The following is a 14,915-nucleotide window of genomic DNA, read 5'->3' as shown; positions in this document are numbered from 1 at the left end:
ACCGGATGATTCCTAAAGGTCCAGTGTGCAGGATTTCCGGGGATATATTTGCTGAAATTGAATCAAAGTATGCTTTTTATTAGTTCATATCTCCTGAAAATAAGAATCGTGTTTTTGTTACCTTAGAGATGGGTCGTTCATATCAACATAGGGAGCAGGTCCTTGTCCACGGAGATCGCCATGTTGCACCACCATGTTTCTACCGTAGCCCAGAACAGACAAACCAAACACTGTCTGTAGATAGGACCATTTCCTATTCATTCATGAAACTGCTTTATTCTGTGTCTTTACTGATTTTATTAACCTTGCTTGTTTGTTTTGGGGAGTACAAGACCTATTTGGATAATTTGGCTCCTGGTAAAAACCTCCTGAATGTCTGGATCAACAAAAAGCAGAGCACACACCAAGTTATCAGAGGAAGTAGTTAGCACACAAGACCAGGTGCTGGGCAAATGGCCCCTATGAGATGTGCCAAACAGCATTTGAGAAATGCTGATTTTGTAACATGAAACTGCTTCATTCAGTATTTTTACCGGTTGAAATCACCTGGTCAGTTTGCTTTGGAGAGGAAGAGACCTCAGCAAGTACTTCGGCTCCCGGTAAAAACCTCCTGAATAATTAACACTGAAGGAATCCTGACCAGGAGTTCACGCTTGGCACATGGGACAAGTTTCAGCTGGTTGCAATCTGCAATCCTCACCGCTAGATGTCACTAAATCCTCCTAAATTTTATACACTGTTCCTTTAAGTACGTTTATATTAGCAGGTAAACCACTAACTTGTCCTGTAAATATGAGGAATAAAGTTATTGCGTTATTTATGATGGGCCTGTGCCTATAAAAACATATCAGCAGTACATCTAACAACATTAATGAATATATGAACACACAAAACAGCCATTGATTTTTTTTATTTTTTTTCTTCAAGGGGAAATGTTATTTTTCTCTTTGTCATAGTCCTCAACTCTTCTTGTCCTTCAGCTTTGCAAAACACTCCCCTTTCAACTCCTCCAACTCAGGGAAAATACAAATAAAACAAAAACAAATACGGAAGGATTCATCAGGCCTGAGCAAAACACTGTTTCAGTAGTATGGGGGACAACCCTCCTCCCCTCTCCTGTTCCCCCCGAAACATCCCAAGAGTTAACAATCAACACAAGTCTATGGACAGCCAATAGAAATAGAATACATACAATGCACATTTTTATAAACTCATGTCCGTTCTATAAACCCTTTGCTTATATGAATCACTCTTCATTGGTCACAGTTCACTTGATAGTTGGTGATCTCCATTACATTACTGTCCTCTGGTGCTCCCACCACGCCCCGAGGCCTAATATCATCGCACGGGAGGGGACCAATAGCACAAGGCTGCGTGAGCTGGCTTTGGTACAAACATGATCAACTGTTGGTTGCCAGTGTTGAGTGTGGCGGAAGAGCTAAATCAGGGCTGATTCTCCCAATTAGAAAAGTTTAAGCCGGAGAAACCGAGACTGTTGCAACGATGTTCACTGGGAATTATTCTCGACGAGCCCTTATCCCTTTCTCTCCATCCAAACATCAGCAGTCCAGACAGGGCAAGCAGGCACTGTTCCTGTTCAGTGTTATTCTATGATTCGTTTAGTTTAACTTAAGGCAATCAAACTCAGCTATTAGTACTTCCACTGAGTCGGGGGGGAAATAATACAGGAAATATATGTGTGAGTTTATTAATTCTATCCGTTTCACATGGTGTAACACCAGAGATGTCATTTGTTACAACTGAGAAGTGAATGTGTGGGAGGGAGAGGTCACCTTAAAGCCTGACTGAGATTTACAATACTGCAGTAGTGGCATAAATAAAAAAAAGCACAGTGAATCATCTGTATATGTGTGTGTTTACTGCTATGCTTATGTGAGCATACACCCCTCGGGCTCTGCTGCAAAGGCAGCTAATGGTTATTACTTACTATACATGATCACACCTATCGCCAGCTGAAATACTGTATTGTACATCAGGGTTGAACAGCAGAATTCATTGGCTGCAGTTGATCAGTTGGTACCAGTGAGCTTGAGCTTTTAACAACTGGCATTTTACAAGAAAGCGTGCTGGTCTTTGATCCTTTTTCACTGGAATGGAATCATCATAAGCATAATAATTAATCAGAATCATCATCATAATAATAATAATAATAATAATAATAATAACAACATTAAGAATATACAAATGATGGATACAGAAGTGATACAAAATACCCTACGTTAAAACAAACAGAAATGAAAACAGGATACCACAATCAGACATGCTTCAAAGCGGTTATGTTTGGCAAGAAAGCAGTTTTTGTTGTATCATAAAAACCTCACAGTGAAAATAGTTATGCCCCTTCAGGATTACAAAGCACAGTATTCAGTCAAAATCAATATATATTTCTTTCCTTCATCTATTTCTTCTTCATAGAAGAATCAGGCTGTGTGGTACCACTGCGATGAAATCCGAGGTTTCCCCCCCGATGGCTCTGGATCTAAGTTACTTCATTTCCGTTTGCACCAAAAAATACTTCTCTGAAAGGGAAGGAGCAGTTGATGACACGATACTGTAACAGCAGATCAGCTGCACACTGGCTGCTCAAGCTCTAAGAAATCAATCTGACATGAAATGAGGATGAAGAGGATCCTAATCCCAGCTGGAGCTACTTCTACTCCTCACAGATAAAAATATAGATTTCAGATATCACCATCTTATAACATCCTTAGTCGTCTTTAGTAATTTTGTTTAGAGGTTGAGGGTAACGTCATAATTTAGAGTTAAAGTGATCAGCTTGTTGCTGCCTGGGTGACAGACATAATAAATTAAATGTACATATTTTATGAAAACAACGAAGCAGCCTGTGCTGCCAGCAGTTGGCCGAAAAGACAGAGGGTTCGGGCCTTCTGCCGAAAAAACAGAGGCGGTGATCATTGCTGACTTTAGCGAGAACATATCAAACATGTCTTGCCTTGCTTTTAGTAAATACTTTAGTCTTTGGTCAATATATTCCTCCTCAGTTTATACATATATTCATACACACACAAATATGCATGTACATACACACTTATAAACGTGTAATAAACTGGATATTTGTGCACGTATGTATTCACACTTTTTCATAAAGGACCTTTTGCACAAAACATCGAGATCAAAATAAATAATTAATCCAGAAACAAAATATGAGTACCTGTTCATAATTCATGTGAATTAAAAAAAAATATACCGGGAAAAAAAACAAACAAAGTAAAAATAAAAAGTAGCCTTATGTACAGCGTTAATCTTCTTTTGACACAGGCTAAAAGGCGTTGTTTTAAATAAACAGACTTTGCATCTTTCAAGAAGCCTGAGAGAGAGGCTAGACATGAGAAAAACACGTGTCCTTCAACATGTATGTGAGCCAAAATGGCTGCCGAACGAGAACATTTTCCTCTCATCAAGAACACTTTCCTTTTTGAAGTCTTTAAAGTTTATTTTTTCCTCTTTACTTGGGATTCAAGTGATGGCATCTCGAGTTTTTTAGCCATTCGCTCACACTGTGAGTCCTTGCTCACTGGTGCTGTGTCCTTGCAGTGGGGATCGTCCCGACATCTGCTGCTGCCACGGCTGCTAACTGTTGGGCGGTCCATCGTTCAGGAAGTAGGTCGTCATTTCCCCTTTACCTTTGACTTTAACCACCCCGCGACACTCCAGCACGTACCCTTTGTTTGCAAGCACCTGGTACAGGTCTGTAGTCACCTGAGTGCAGAACGGAAAAAGATTTGTATGAAACTGGATCAATATTTAGCTGATGAAACTGTTACGTTGTTATGTTATATTCAGAGATGTTTCAATAATATTCTCTCCCTCTCAATATAATGTCGTCCAATACACCATCTTTAACTACGGCCTTGGTAATAAACATAGAATTTAATTTACAGAGATCACCAATCAACAAAACTCAACATTGTAAACTTCATTTAACAGCAACAAATTTTACAGGTGTACCTAATAAAGTGGCCACTGAATGTAATGTTTTTCAAACACTGGGCCTCATGCAGGAAGCGATACATGAACAAATGTTATTTTATTTTTGTTTGCATCCAAATTGTTCTTATTTTGTTACTACCCACTGATTTCTGAGATTCACCAGTAGTTGGGAGCCCTCTCACCAAGATAAGTTTTATATCGTCATTAACAGCCGCGCCGCTTTCACATGCTCGTGGCTGGAAAGGAAAATCCAGAGTTGACTGAACTGGTTGATAACCAGCTTTGTAGTACCAGTTATCCATATGGACAATCTTAGGGTTAGTCAAACCAGAGAATGAAAAGATATTCTGGGTAAGTTGAGCTGGCCTCTTAGAACAGGCCTCTGGTAAGAGCAGATTTAAATGGTTAAGGATGTTTAGTGTGTCTGGAATTGACGTCTCTTATTTATTTTTACAGAAGATTAAGAGAAAATATGAGATTTAACAGCATGTTGCTGCATGAGGCCTCATGTTTGATAAATATTATTGCAATCTTTTTTTAATACTTAAATATGTCCATTTTAAATCTTTACATAAAACCCGTCTACTGACAGCTTGACTTCAACTTAAAAACCTGTTTTGACTGAATTACATTAGCTGTTACAGACGCCTACCTGTATGCAGTCAGGTACGCCTGTGCTGTCCATACGACTGGCCACATTGACTGTGTTTCCCCAGATGTCATATTGAGGCTTCCGTGCACCAATAACCCCTGCTACCACCGGTCCAATGTTCAGACCTGAGAATTAGAGACAAAAACATTTTACGGAATCAACAAAGCTGCTTCAAACTTTTAAATCTTGAGCTGGAAATTCAACATGCTGTCTCTGTACCTATCTTCATCTGGAAGTTGTTGAAGGAATGCTCGTTGATGTACTTCATCTGCTCCCTCAGCCTCATGGCGTAGTCGGCCAGTGCAGTAATGTGTGAGCGGCCCTCCTTGTCGTAGGTAGAGTCATTGAGACCGGAGGCCGCCATGTAGGTGGAACCAATGGTCTTGATCTTCTCTAGCTGCCTGTACTTCTCTTCACTGATGATCTGAGAACAGGAAGTGATCACATTTGAGCAACTCAGACATTTCTCTTTAAAGTTAGCTGTGAGCAAAGGTAAAAGGGACGACACACTGAGCTTTACAACAGACTTTACCTCATCGAAGTCAGCGATGATCTCGTTGAGCAGTCGGAGACACTCCACTCCCTCGTTGTTGGCCTCCAGCTCCACGTAGAACTCAGAGAAATTGCTGATGGAGGCGAACATGACGGCCACACACTCACAGGACTGGTAGTATAGCTCGTCGTTACGCCGCTCACGAGCCAAAAAGTGAGCGGCTACGTCCTTAGGCAGAATATTATGGAGGAGGCGACGATTGTAGGCTTGCAGTTCCTCCATCTCCTCCTTCTCCTCTGTGGCCTGGGAATGGAGGTGATATATATTTAGTTGTTATGATGCTGCAATAAAATGTCTGTCAGGGTCGAGGTGAAGACAAGGCTGCACATATTCTATTATAGGACATTAATAAATCGTGAGACAGCTCAATCATCTTCAGCTTTTGCAGAAATGTGAAGAGCTTGTGTTTGTAGCTCACATGGTGAGACGACGCCCTCTAGTGGACGCTGCACATACCTGTAATTTCCACAGGAAGTCGAGGCGTGCAGTAGATTCGACCTGCTGGGCGTGCAGGTACAGTGCCAGGACAAAGACTGTGAGGATCACTGGAGTCATGACCCTCAGGGACACTTTGGTCACAACAAATGGGCTGCAAAGAGACGGACACATGGTCACATTACTGGAAATAAAGCTTTGAGACGATCGAACAGGAGATAAGTAACACTGAATGTGATCTTACCACTGGTTTGTAGTTTCATTGAAACTGGACCTAAGAGTACAAACATAAAAAATACATTCTGGTCAATACAAATAAAGCAAATAATCATGATAATATTTATTTATTAAAAGTATTTCCATTGAGTCAAATACAAATTTAAATTCTTACCATTGAGCACTAGTTTCATTTAAATCACTAAAAAGGAAAAAAAAAAAAAGGTAACATCAGAACAAATGGTGAGAATATAAAAAGTGTGAAATATGACTAAAATAAAAATATATATTTAAAGTCATACATGCTTTAATTCATGGCACAAATAGGGACATCATCCAAAAAGAGTTGTATATTGTTTTAAAACGTTTGATACCTCAGTTTTGATTCTGATACTTTTTTTAATACCTTAGTTCGGGGATTATGAGCATGTTAAAACACTTATATTTATTAAACAAAATCTGCCAAACTGCTCCATGGATCAAGGCTAGTAGGCGACTTGTTAAATTTAAACATGGTGGATGGACCCTCCCACCTTTTATTTTCTGTCCCAGTTAATTAGGATCTGAGTGGGTATGTTTGCTCAAAAGATCCTCTGTGCTTTGTCTCGTAGTGGCGCTTCACATTGCTGCTTAGTAATCGCCACGTAACATATAGTGAGATGTTTTGGTTTTGAACTCCCCGTGGGAAGAATGAGCATATACACGAGTGTGTCCATTTTTGATTAAAAGCTCTGTTTGTACTGTCTACGTTTCTCTCTTTAGGATGCTTCCTGTGAGATTACTTCTCTCTGGCTCTCATATCTCAGACTGTTTTCTCTCGTTTCATCTCCCCCATGTGTGTATCTCACTCACTTGAGTCGTAACGCACAGATTTGATTGGTTAGGTAGCATCATGTTAGATAATTTAACACGTTCAATTGGTCTGCGAGTTTCCTGGTCGCAAAACCAGTGCTACAAAAGCTATGCCGGTTAAAAAAGAAACGCTCCGTCAAAATGTAATAATTCTCTAAAATGTTAGGGTCTGTTCTGGGCCCGGGAAATGAAGAGGGATGGCAGCTGAACAAGGGGTCACATCTTGGTCATTTTGCTAACAAAAGGGATGGCATCACCCCTAAAATCGCCTACTGATCAGGGCTGACATTTTCCACAATAAAACAAAGCCTCCTAAAGTTGGAAAAGTCTCCTAATTTAGACCAGGAAATGTCTGATAAAACAAAAAATAAAAAAGAAGGACAGAGCTTTCAACACCAGCTTTTGTTAGACTTAAACCCATTGACAGGTAATGCTATTGAAATTTGCTCGGTATTCACAAAGTAAGCTCTACATTCATACATGAAAAAAATGCTCACTAGTTTTATACATACAACATTACCCCCCCCCACCCCCACCACCCTCTACATTAGTATTCCCAGCCTGTGGTACTTACATGGCATTGGAGGTGACAAAGAGGTCTGCGTTGTCGAATAGTGCTACTTGTGGCCACTCCACCAGCAGCAGGAAGGTGAGCTGGATGAGCAGCATGAGGGCCAGCTTCCCTATGCTGCTGATCTGCAGGAACACTGAGCAGGCCAGCAGCGTCAGCAGCACACTGTAGCTGAAATACTGGAGAGAGCGGCATAACAAAGAGGCATTATCAACAATAGATCTCGAGAAAAAAAACAAAAACAAAAAAAAACACAAATGCAAATGTGACATTTTCTTCTTTTTGAATTGGTTCGACCAGCCGTGCGGGGAGCACAAACAGTGGAGTGGTGACATAATGATGAGCTCACCTCAGGAAAGGGGCAGGAGGGGCCTTCGCTCGGACAGATCTCTAGACCCCCTTCAATGGACACATTCAAGCTGCGGATCACACAGGGCGTCACCAGATCTGCGGAGGTGTTCAGCTTCTCGGCGACACATTGTGTCAAGCTCTTGGTGTCACAGGCAAACTGCAGTGAAGGCAAACACGTATTCAGCATGATTTAGACATGTATGAACATGTATACTGAATGAATATTCTGCCACTTGAATCTCACCATATTAACAAAGGCAGAGATGAAGACGAGGATGATGGTAAATACTCCAACCAGGGTGCTGTTGGTGCGAGACTGAACAATCTTCTTTGAAACAGTTTGCATTGCAGCTGGAAAGAGCTACGAGAGGAGGGGAGAGGCAGGTACAGTAAATGCACATACGGACACATAAGTAAAATATCTGTCAGAGTTTTAATAAAGCTCCACTACCTTGATGCATGAATATATGGCACAGATGAAAAGGATGTTGGCGAGTATGACAAAGATACTGATATAGATTCCCAGCATGACCGGGGTGCTGCAAGGTAGAATACAGAAACACAGTTATACAGAAACATGTAGGGTGCTCTCACATCTAAAGCTTCAATCAAACTCTTGCGGAGTATATATTTATTCTAGATCATTTGGTAACCATGGTAACACATATGCACAGGGATTTCCCCTTATTGATCCAAAAGTGGAAAGCTTTGAAGACAGAGGTGTGTTGTTTCGTACTGTATTTTAGCACTTTGCCGATAAAAAGTGACACATATCCAAACAGTAAATTTCCACCTTTAGTATTATGGAACTTTATTTTTCCTGATTCCCCGAGGACATACACATATATGAGGTCTTGTTGCAGTCTACACTAATAATTCAAATAATCATTCTTTTATATCTCTTTAAAAATAAATATACACACAAATGAACCAAGCTGCAGATTTGTACGCATCTTTAAAGGGAAAGTTCACCCCCAAATCAAAGATACATATTTTTTTCCTCTTACATGTAGTGCTATTCATTGATCTAGATTGTTTTGGTGTGAGTTGCTGAGTGTTGGAGATATCAGCCGTAGAGATGTCTGCCTTCTCTCCAATATAATGGAACTAGGTGGCACTCGGCTTGTGGTGCTCAAAGTGCCAAAAAATACATTTAAAAAACTCAGCAGCAATGTCTCTTTCCAGAAATCATGACCTTGTTACTCAAGATAATCCACAGACCTTGTTGTGAGCAGTTTATGTAGGAACTGTTTTCTTTCTACTGAACTACACCTGCTAACTGTATCACTGCGCAGAAGGAAGCGTACATCTACTCATGGATGAGAGGCCTGTGCTTGTGACACCGCGAGATGTTAATATTAGTGGCGTCCTCCTCAGCTGAGCTGTAGTGTTAGCTAGCTCAGTGGTGCTAGATGAGCTAGCAGTAGATGCACACTTCCTTCTAAGCAGTGATACGGTTGGTGGGTGTAGTTCAGAAGAAAAAAATAGTTCCTACATGAAACTGCTCAAACAAAGTCTGTGGATTATCTTGAGTAACCAGGTCACGATGTCTGTAAAGAGACATTGCTGTTGAGTTTTTAAAATGTATTTTTTGACACTTTGAGCACCACAAGCAGAGTGCCATCTCCATTATGTTGGAGAGAAGGCAGACATCTCTATGGCTGATATCTCCAACACTTGGCAACTCACATCGAAACAATCTAGACTGATCAATAGCGCTACACGCAAGAGGAAAATATGTATTTTACATTTTTATGGGTGAACTGTCCCTTTAAAAAAATTACAGTACATACTGAACGATCTACAATATGTGAACATGTGAAGTACTCACTGTGGAAAGACAACAATCTGTATGAAGGATATGAAGCAGAATACTAGTAGCGTGCAAGCAACGTAGCCTCCGAAGCGATCATCCACCTTCTTGGAATACTGCAACAGGAAACAGCAGAAGAAGAGAGTCAGATATGAGCAGCAGCTGGTCCCCTCCTCCATATATTCATTATATTTAAGTTGAAGAAGCAAAGACGGTTCTCTGGATATTAGTTTGAACCTTTTTCTCCAGGCTTGATGTCTGGAAGGTGAGCAGGAACTTTTTTACGTGGTCTTTTCTCAGCTGGTCGATGCTGCGAGCATCGATGGCTCGCCCCAGAAATTCATCCACCTCATCCTCCGGGTTCATGGCCTCCTGAACGCCACGGCTGTGAAACCATAATGGTTGTTAATAAAATCTGAAACTGTAATGCAGCAGTGTTCACACGCGTGTAAGCATCATGAGTCAGTACTCACTTGTCTTTACTGGAGCTCTCATCAATCCCCTGAAGAAGAAAGAGACAGAAAATATGAGTCTCACAGACACATACTGCAGCTCGACTCCATCACCATGAAGGAGTGTGTTGGTGTTGAGTCTCACCATTTGTCTGAAGACTTTGGAGTCTTTGGTCCTGGAGAAGGTTCTGTCGGGGACCCAGCGTGGCATCAGACCCTCATTAGAGTTGGCTCTCGTCCGCTGCATCTTCGCCATCATCGCCTTCTCCTCCTTCTGCTCAGAGGGAAGAACATGAAGGCTTGACCAACTGTTCTCATACAGCACAGTCAATGACAATATAAGTGACTAAATACACTGGAAGAGCTTCTTTTTATTCTTTCATTACACCCACGAGGGAAGCGCACAGTCAGTTCAGGATCTGGAGAGATGACTTCATTCACAAATCTGTCCACTCTCATCTGTTCAGATCATGCCTCCTTCACAATCTAGACCCCGCTTAGTTATGCAGCAATGTATCTGACAATCAGTTTTCCACCCTAGACTGGGAGACTTTGATCAATATTTCATTTTAAAAGGATACTTTTCACATTTGTGAATTATGACTTGAAAACACGAGAATATCAGACTTAATTCTGAGAATATGAGGTATTTTTAAATATGGAATAATAGTCTAAGAACAAAGAAAACTTGATACTAAGAAATAAAGGTATGACAATATTGAATGCAACTGAAAATGCTAACTAGACAGTCTTGTGTGTGCACATGTATGTGCTTTGTTTATACTCTCCCTCCTCGGACGATGCGTGAGCTATGCCCATGCACAGAGATGTTTATGTTCAATGTGTTGTCGGTGCACAATATGCTCCGAAACGCCAGGGGGCACACATACAAAATGTTCTATGAGTCAACAAGAGGTTAACAAGTGTTCTGGAAGACTGTTATCGGAAAAGTTGGCTGCCTGGCAACAGTAGTAAACACTGATGTATCACCAAACATTTGTGTACTGTGATTAGTACTTTTTACTCTGTGTCAAAAAGCCTTTTCTGTCTCCAGTCCGGCAGCTATTTCTTTGTAATAATTCAAAGCCATTTGACTTTGCCTGTGGTCTCTAAATGAAGAGTCATACAATATCTGTACAGGCAAACCTGCCCGGTCACTGTTCGCCCAAGCAGGATCCATGTTGAAATTAAAAGGCAGCACCTAGTTACAAAAATTCAGGGTGCACGACAACTTTTGGAGCCCTCACGCTCAATGCAAAAGATGTGATAATAGCATAGCATAGCAACAGCATCATTTTCTGGCCTTTGAAGCTCACACCTGCGACACTATGGCAAGCAGAAATCAGGCTTAGTGTTAGCTGTGTTAAATTAGTCTTTTTTGACAAAGATTGTTGTCATAATGTATCTGAAACAAAAGATGGGTGCCATCACTGGATTTAAACAAATATGCTTCCGTCTGTATTCTGAGCTTTGCAAGAAAATGACGGAAAGGCTCCAAAAGTTGCCACAGTGCTTGGTTGTGCACCCCTGAATTTTTGTCACTAGGTGCCCACTGTGCACGCTGCACTTTTCAGTTCAGCAGAGATGCCTTTGAGAGAAGACTGGCCGAGCATGTTCGCCTGTCCAGACATCTCCAATGATCTCTAATGACAACTTCTCATTGAGAGACCACAGGGACAGTTAAACGGCATTAATTATTGGAAAGAAAGAGCCACTACACTCCATAGAGGAGAGGCTTTTTAGTGAGGAGTGTGGAAAAACATGAGAGGTTACTGTAAAAGCTAAAAATCTGCCTCATGGAAAGAGTGGCAACCCAGAGGGACTTTGTCTCACGCTAGTATGAACAATTTTTAAGGATTTGCTAAAAGGTTAAAGTGTAATAATAATATCAATTAAAAACAAGATATTTTTTTCAATATAGGAAACAATGTAAAATATTTAGATTTTCTTTAAAAATATGTTTTTTTCCTTAACTGCATGCCATAAAAATGATTATATCTTGTGTGTTTTTGTGCACTGACCCGTTTCTGGCTGCAGCCAAGAACCAGGAAGGTCTCGATGCTGTTCTCCTTCAGATACGCGTTCCTCTCACCTCCAAAGCCTGGCTCCACCTCATAGTCTCCATTCAGATACTGCAAGGTGGCTTTAGTGATGTGGATCCGCCTACACAGACAAAAACACAAAGGACTGTATATCAAACCTGCATGTGTGTGTATTTCAGTGTGCAAATGGTTGTGAATTTTTCAATTTTTTACAACTTTATTGGTATATGCAGAACTTGGGAATGCCAGACATACTTCTGAACAAACGTAGCAGCTGCAGATGCACCGTTTAACATAAGTCAGGGAATTTATAAGAAATAAATTACATGAATTATAATAAAAAATAATATAACGTGTTTCAAGATGTCCTCCACAAAAGTAGTAGTTCTTTGTATCTTTATATTTACTGATATATCAGTTTGTTAGTTATGCAGCATTTGAAGTGAACCTCTTTCACTGTATTTGTTATAAAGAATCTTAAAGGGTCTTTTCAAACATGTTTTTATCAAGTAAAGGAAATTCACTGAGAGCTACATTGTGATGTTTCCTATTATATACAAACTGTAACTGTGTGTGTGTGTGTGTGTGTGTGTGTGTGTGTGTGTGTGTGTGTGAACGTGAACCTGTGTTTATTTCCCTCACCCTGCTTTGCCTCCCGCCTCCATGTGATTGGCCAGCGTGACATCATTTGACCACACGTCAAACTGCCACTTCCTGAGTCCCAGCACGCCGCAGTGCACACGCCCACTGTGGATCCCAACGCGCATGTTAACGTTGACCCCCGTCACCTCTCGCACCAGCCTGCAGGCACACCGCCCAGAAGATCAGCGTCTCCTCCACAGCGGGAGGACAAAACTTTGCGAAAGACTTCAAACAAACAAACAAACACTGTGCACACAACAACTGTGTGTACTCACGAGATCGCCTCTATCATGTCGACGCCCATCTCCACACAGCAGTGGGCGTGGTCAGCCCGGGGCTCAGGCAGCCCGGACACACAATAATAACAATCACCCAAAATTTTAATACGTAGACAGTGATTCTCCTGAGAAAGAGAGAGAAAGGAGAGGACAAAAGATTAGAAGTAAATACATATAATATGTATATAAATAAAGCAATAGAGGAATAGTTAAGACATTTTGGGAAATATGTTTCTTCACTTTCTTAATACCACTGTCATATCTGTCTGCTAGGATGATGCTTGGGACAGGAGACCATTAGCTGAGCTTAGTGTAAAGACTGGAAGTTGCGGGAAAACCTTTAATTCTTTTTCCTGTTAAAGTCGGGGTATGCCGTTTTCTGGAAAAGACAAAAAATAAATAAATAAACAGCAGACGTTGAAAATACACCCTCCTCCTGCAGCTCTTCCCTCTCTGTGCTAAGCTCCTCCCACCAGACGACCATGGGCATATGCATGCGCTTCATACAGTAACCCAGTGTTTTCTATGCATTAATTAATTTAATTATGTTTTATTAAACAGTCGTGCACAGCACATTCACTCAGCCCCTCCTTGCCCCCTCTCTCTATTAGACCACAAATCAGAGAAGAATTAGCTAGCTAGCACTCTGCGGCCCCTTCGCCTTAATCCCTGCTGAAGGAGAGCAGGCAGTGGCTCAGTTACTGGCTGTAGTGGTTCGAATTTGGCCATCACAAACCCACCAGCGCCAGGTGTCATAGCAGTCTGGTGGCCAGCAGCAGGTCTAACCTGTTTAACGGCAGACACAGAACTTTTGTTGATCTGACCTGAGCACCATGGTCCACTAGCACTGGCTGAATTCAGGTTGCTGTGGGCGCTGACTGAGGGACTGTTTCCGGAGCTGCTGCCTGCTCTGAGGTGGTCTGTAGTGACGAGGAGTGAGGCTGAGGACACACTGTGATTTGAGGCTCGAGCTAATGTTACATAAAAGTGAACTTGAATCCACAGCAGAGAGCTTTTGGCCGATCAGCAGAAGGCTAAATTATGAGCAACATTTTTTCTCCATCTCTGAAAGGCTTCGCCAATATTGACATGTTTTGTTTATTGTCAGACTCTCTTTTAGACTCTGCTTTTGATAAGTCCCGCTTCCTTTTTTGCGGTTGCTTGGCAGTGTAGCCATTTGTTGCTAATGCTGTAACATCAAATGTTTCTGCAGGATTCTCCGCCATTGAATCAGGCTTTAACCAGCCGAAGGGACGTGCACGCACAGCTGCATTAGTAGAAAAGCCAATTGGAACACCTTCTCCCTGAAATGACCTGTTATTGGCCAAAGTCTTCCGTCACAGCCTATATTTTTTAAAGCCTGAAAACAGAGCCAAGAGGAGGTGCAGAAGTCTGGTGTTCTCTCAGACCAGTTCAATTACAATATGCTCAAAGATTATCATGGGAGTTTTGCCCAATGACACCAACATAAAACTGTCTACCCCAGCTTGAAAGGTTTTTTTGGGGAGGGTCTTTACTTATCAGAATCGAGGATCTAAGGGTAGAGGGTGATGTATGCTGTACAGACTGTAAAACCCCTTGAGGCAAATTTGTGATTTGTGATATTGGACTATGTGAACAAAACTGCCCTGATTTGACTAACCTGGACCTGGTAACAAAAATCTAACTATCAACACCTCTAAAGCTACTTCATGTCCCAAAATGTCAAACTATTCCTCTAGAGAACACAACGTAACATGAGAAGGTCGAGACATATATAGGAGAAAGGACGCTGTGGATCCTTACTGATGCCAGCTTGTCGAAACGGGCAAAGAGTTCATTGAGTGTCATGACCAGCTCCTGAGCCGTGCACTGAGAGGCCAGGCTGGTGAAACCCTCGATGTCTGCAAACAGAATACTGAGGACGACATAAAACAGGTGGAAAAGACAGACAAGAAAACACAGTTAGTCCTCGGCAAATCCTGTCAAGCATCTTTATTTAGGTTCAGTGTTAAAGTTTGAGCGTGAGCAGCTGATTATATTTTCAGTTATACGGCATATTGCAGTGTGTTACTATCAGGGCTGCTGACCTTGAGAGAGGCAGGAA

At 41.4% G+C, this 14,915-nt stretch overlaps 1 protein-coding gene across 2 annotated transcripts in view; it reads right to left on the bottom strand.

Annotated features, from left to right (window-relative positions):
* Positions 1-895: 895 nt before the first annotated feature.
* The window catches only part of LOC126403383 (adenylate cyclase type 6-like), a 51,845-nt gene continuing 37,825 nt past the window's right edge, over positions 896-14,915 (bottom strand). For both annotated transcript variants that reach the window (XM_050066011.1, XM_050066012.1), the window contains exons 6-24: positions 14,615-14,726; positions 12,827-12,954; positions 12,552-12,710; positions 11,889-12,030; positions 10,013-10,141; positions 9,889-9,917; positions 9,653-9,800; positions 9,434-9,531; positions 8,054-8,141; positions 7,847-7,963; positions 7,601-7,759; positions 7,255-7,430; positions 6,004-6,030; positions 5,857-5,886; positions 5,634-5,766; positions 5,157-5,420; positions 4,844-5,048; positions 4,625-4,749; positions 896-3,741 (exon numbers count right to left, since the gene is read on the bottom strand). In XM_050066011.1, coding sequence (XP_049921968.1) covers positions 3,613-3,741; positions 4,625-4,749; positions 4,844-5,048; positions 5,157-5,420; positions 5,634-5,766; positions 5,857-5,886; positions 6,004-6,030; positions 7,255-7,430; positions 7,601-7,759; positions 7,847-7,963; positions 8,054-8,141; positions 9,434-9,531; positions 9,653-9,800; positions 9,889-9,917; positions 10,013-10,141; positions 11,889-12,030; positions 12,552-12,710; positions 12,827-12,954; positions 14,615-14,726 — 2,398 coding nt within the window. In that variant the 3' untranslated portion in view covers positions 896-3,612. The remainder of the gene's footprint in view (positions 3,742-4,624; positions 4,750-4,843; positions 5,049-5,156; positions 5,421-5,633; positions 5,767-5,856; positions 5,887-6,003; positions 6,031-7,254; positions 7,431-7,600; positions 7,760-7,846; positions 7,964-8,053; positions 8,142-9,433; positions 9,532-9,652; positions 9,801-9,888; positions 9,918-10,012; positions 10,142-11,888; positions 12,031-12,551; positions 12,711-12,826; positions 12,955-14,614; positions 14,727-14,915) is intronic.

Source organism: Epinephelus moara, chromosome 16 (genome assembly GCF_006386435.1).
Source record: "Epinephelus moara isolate mb chromosome 16, YSFRI_EMoa_1.0, whole genome shotgun sequence".
NCBI lineage: Eukaryota > Metazoa > Chordata > Actinopteri > Perciformes > Serranidae > Epinephelus > Epinephelus moara.
The sequence above is the reverse complement of the archived record's forward strand: the minus strand, read 5'-3'. Positions and strand labels throughout refer to the sequence as shown.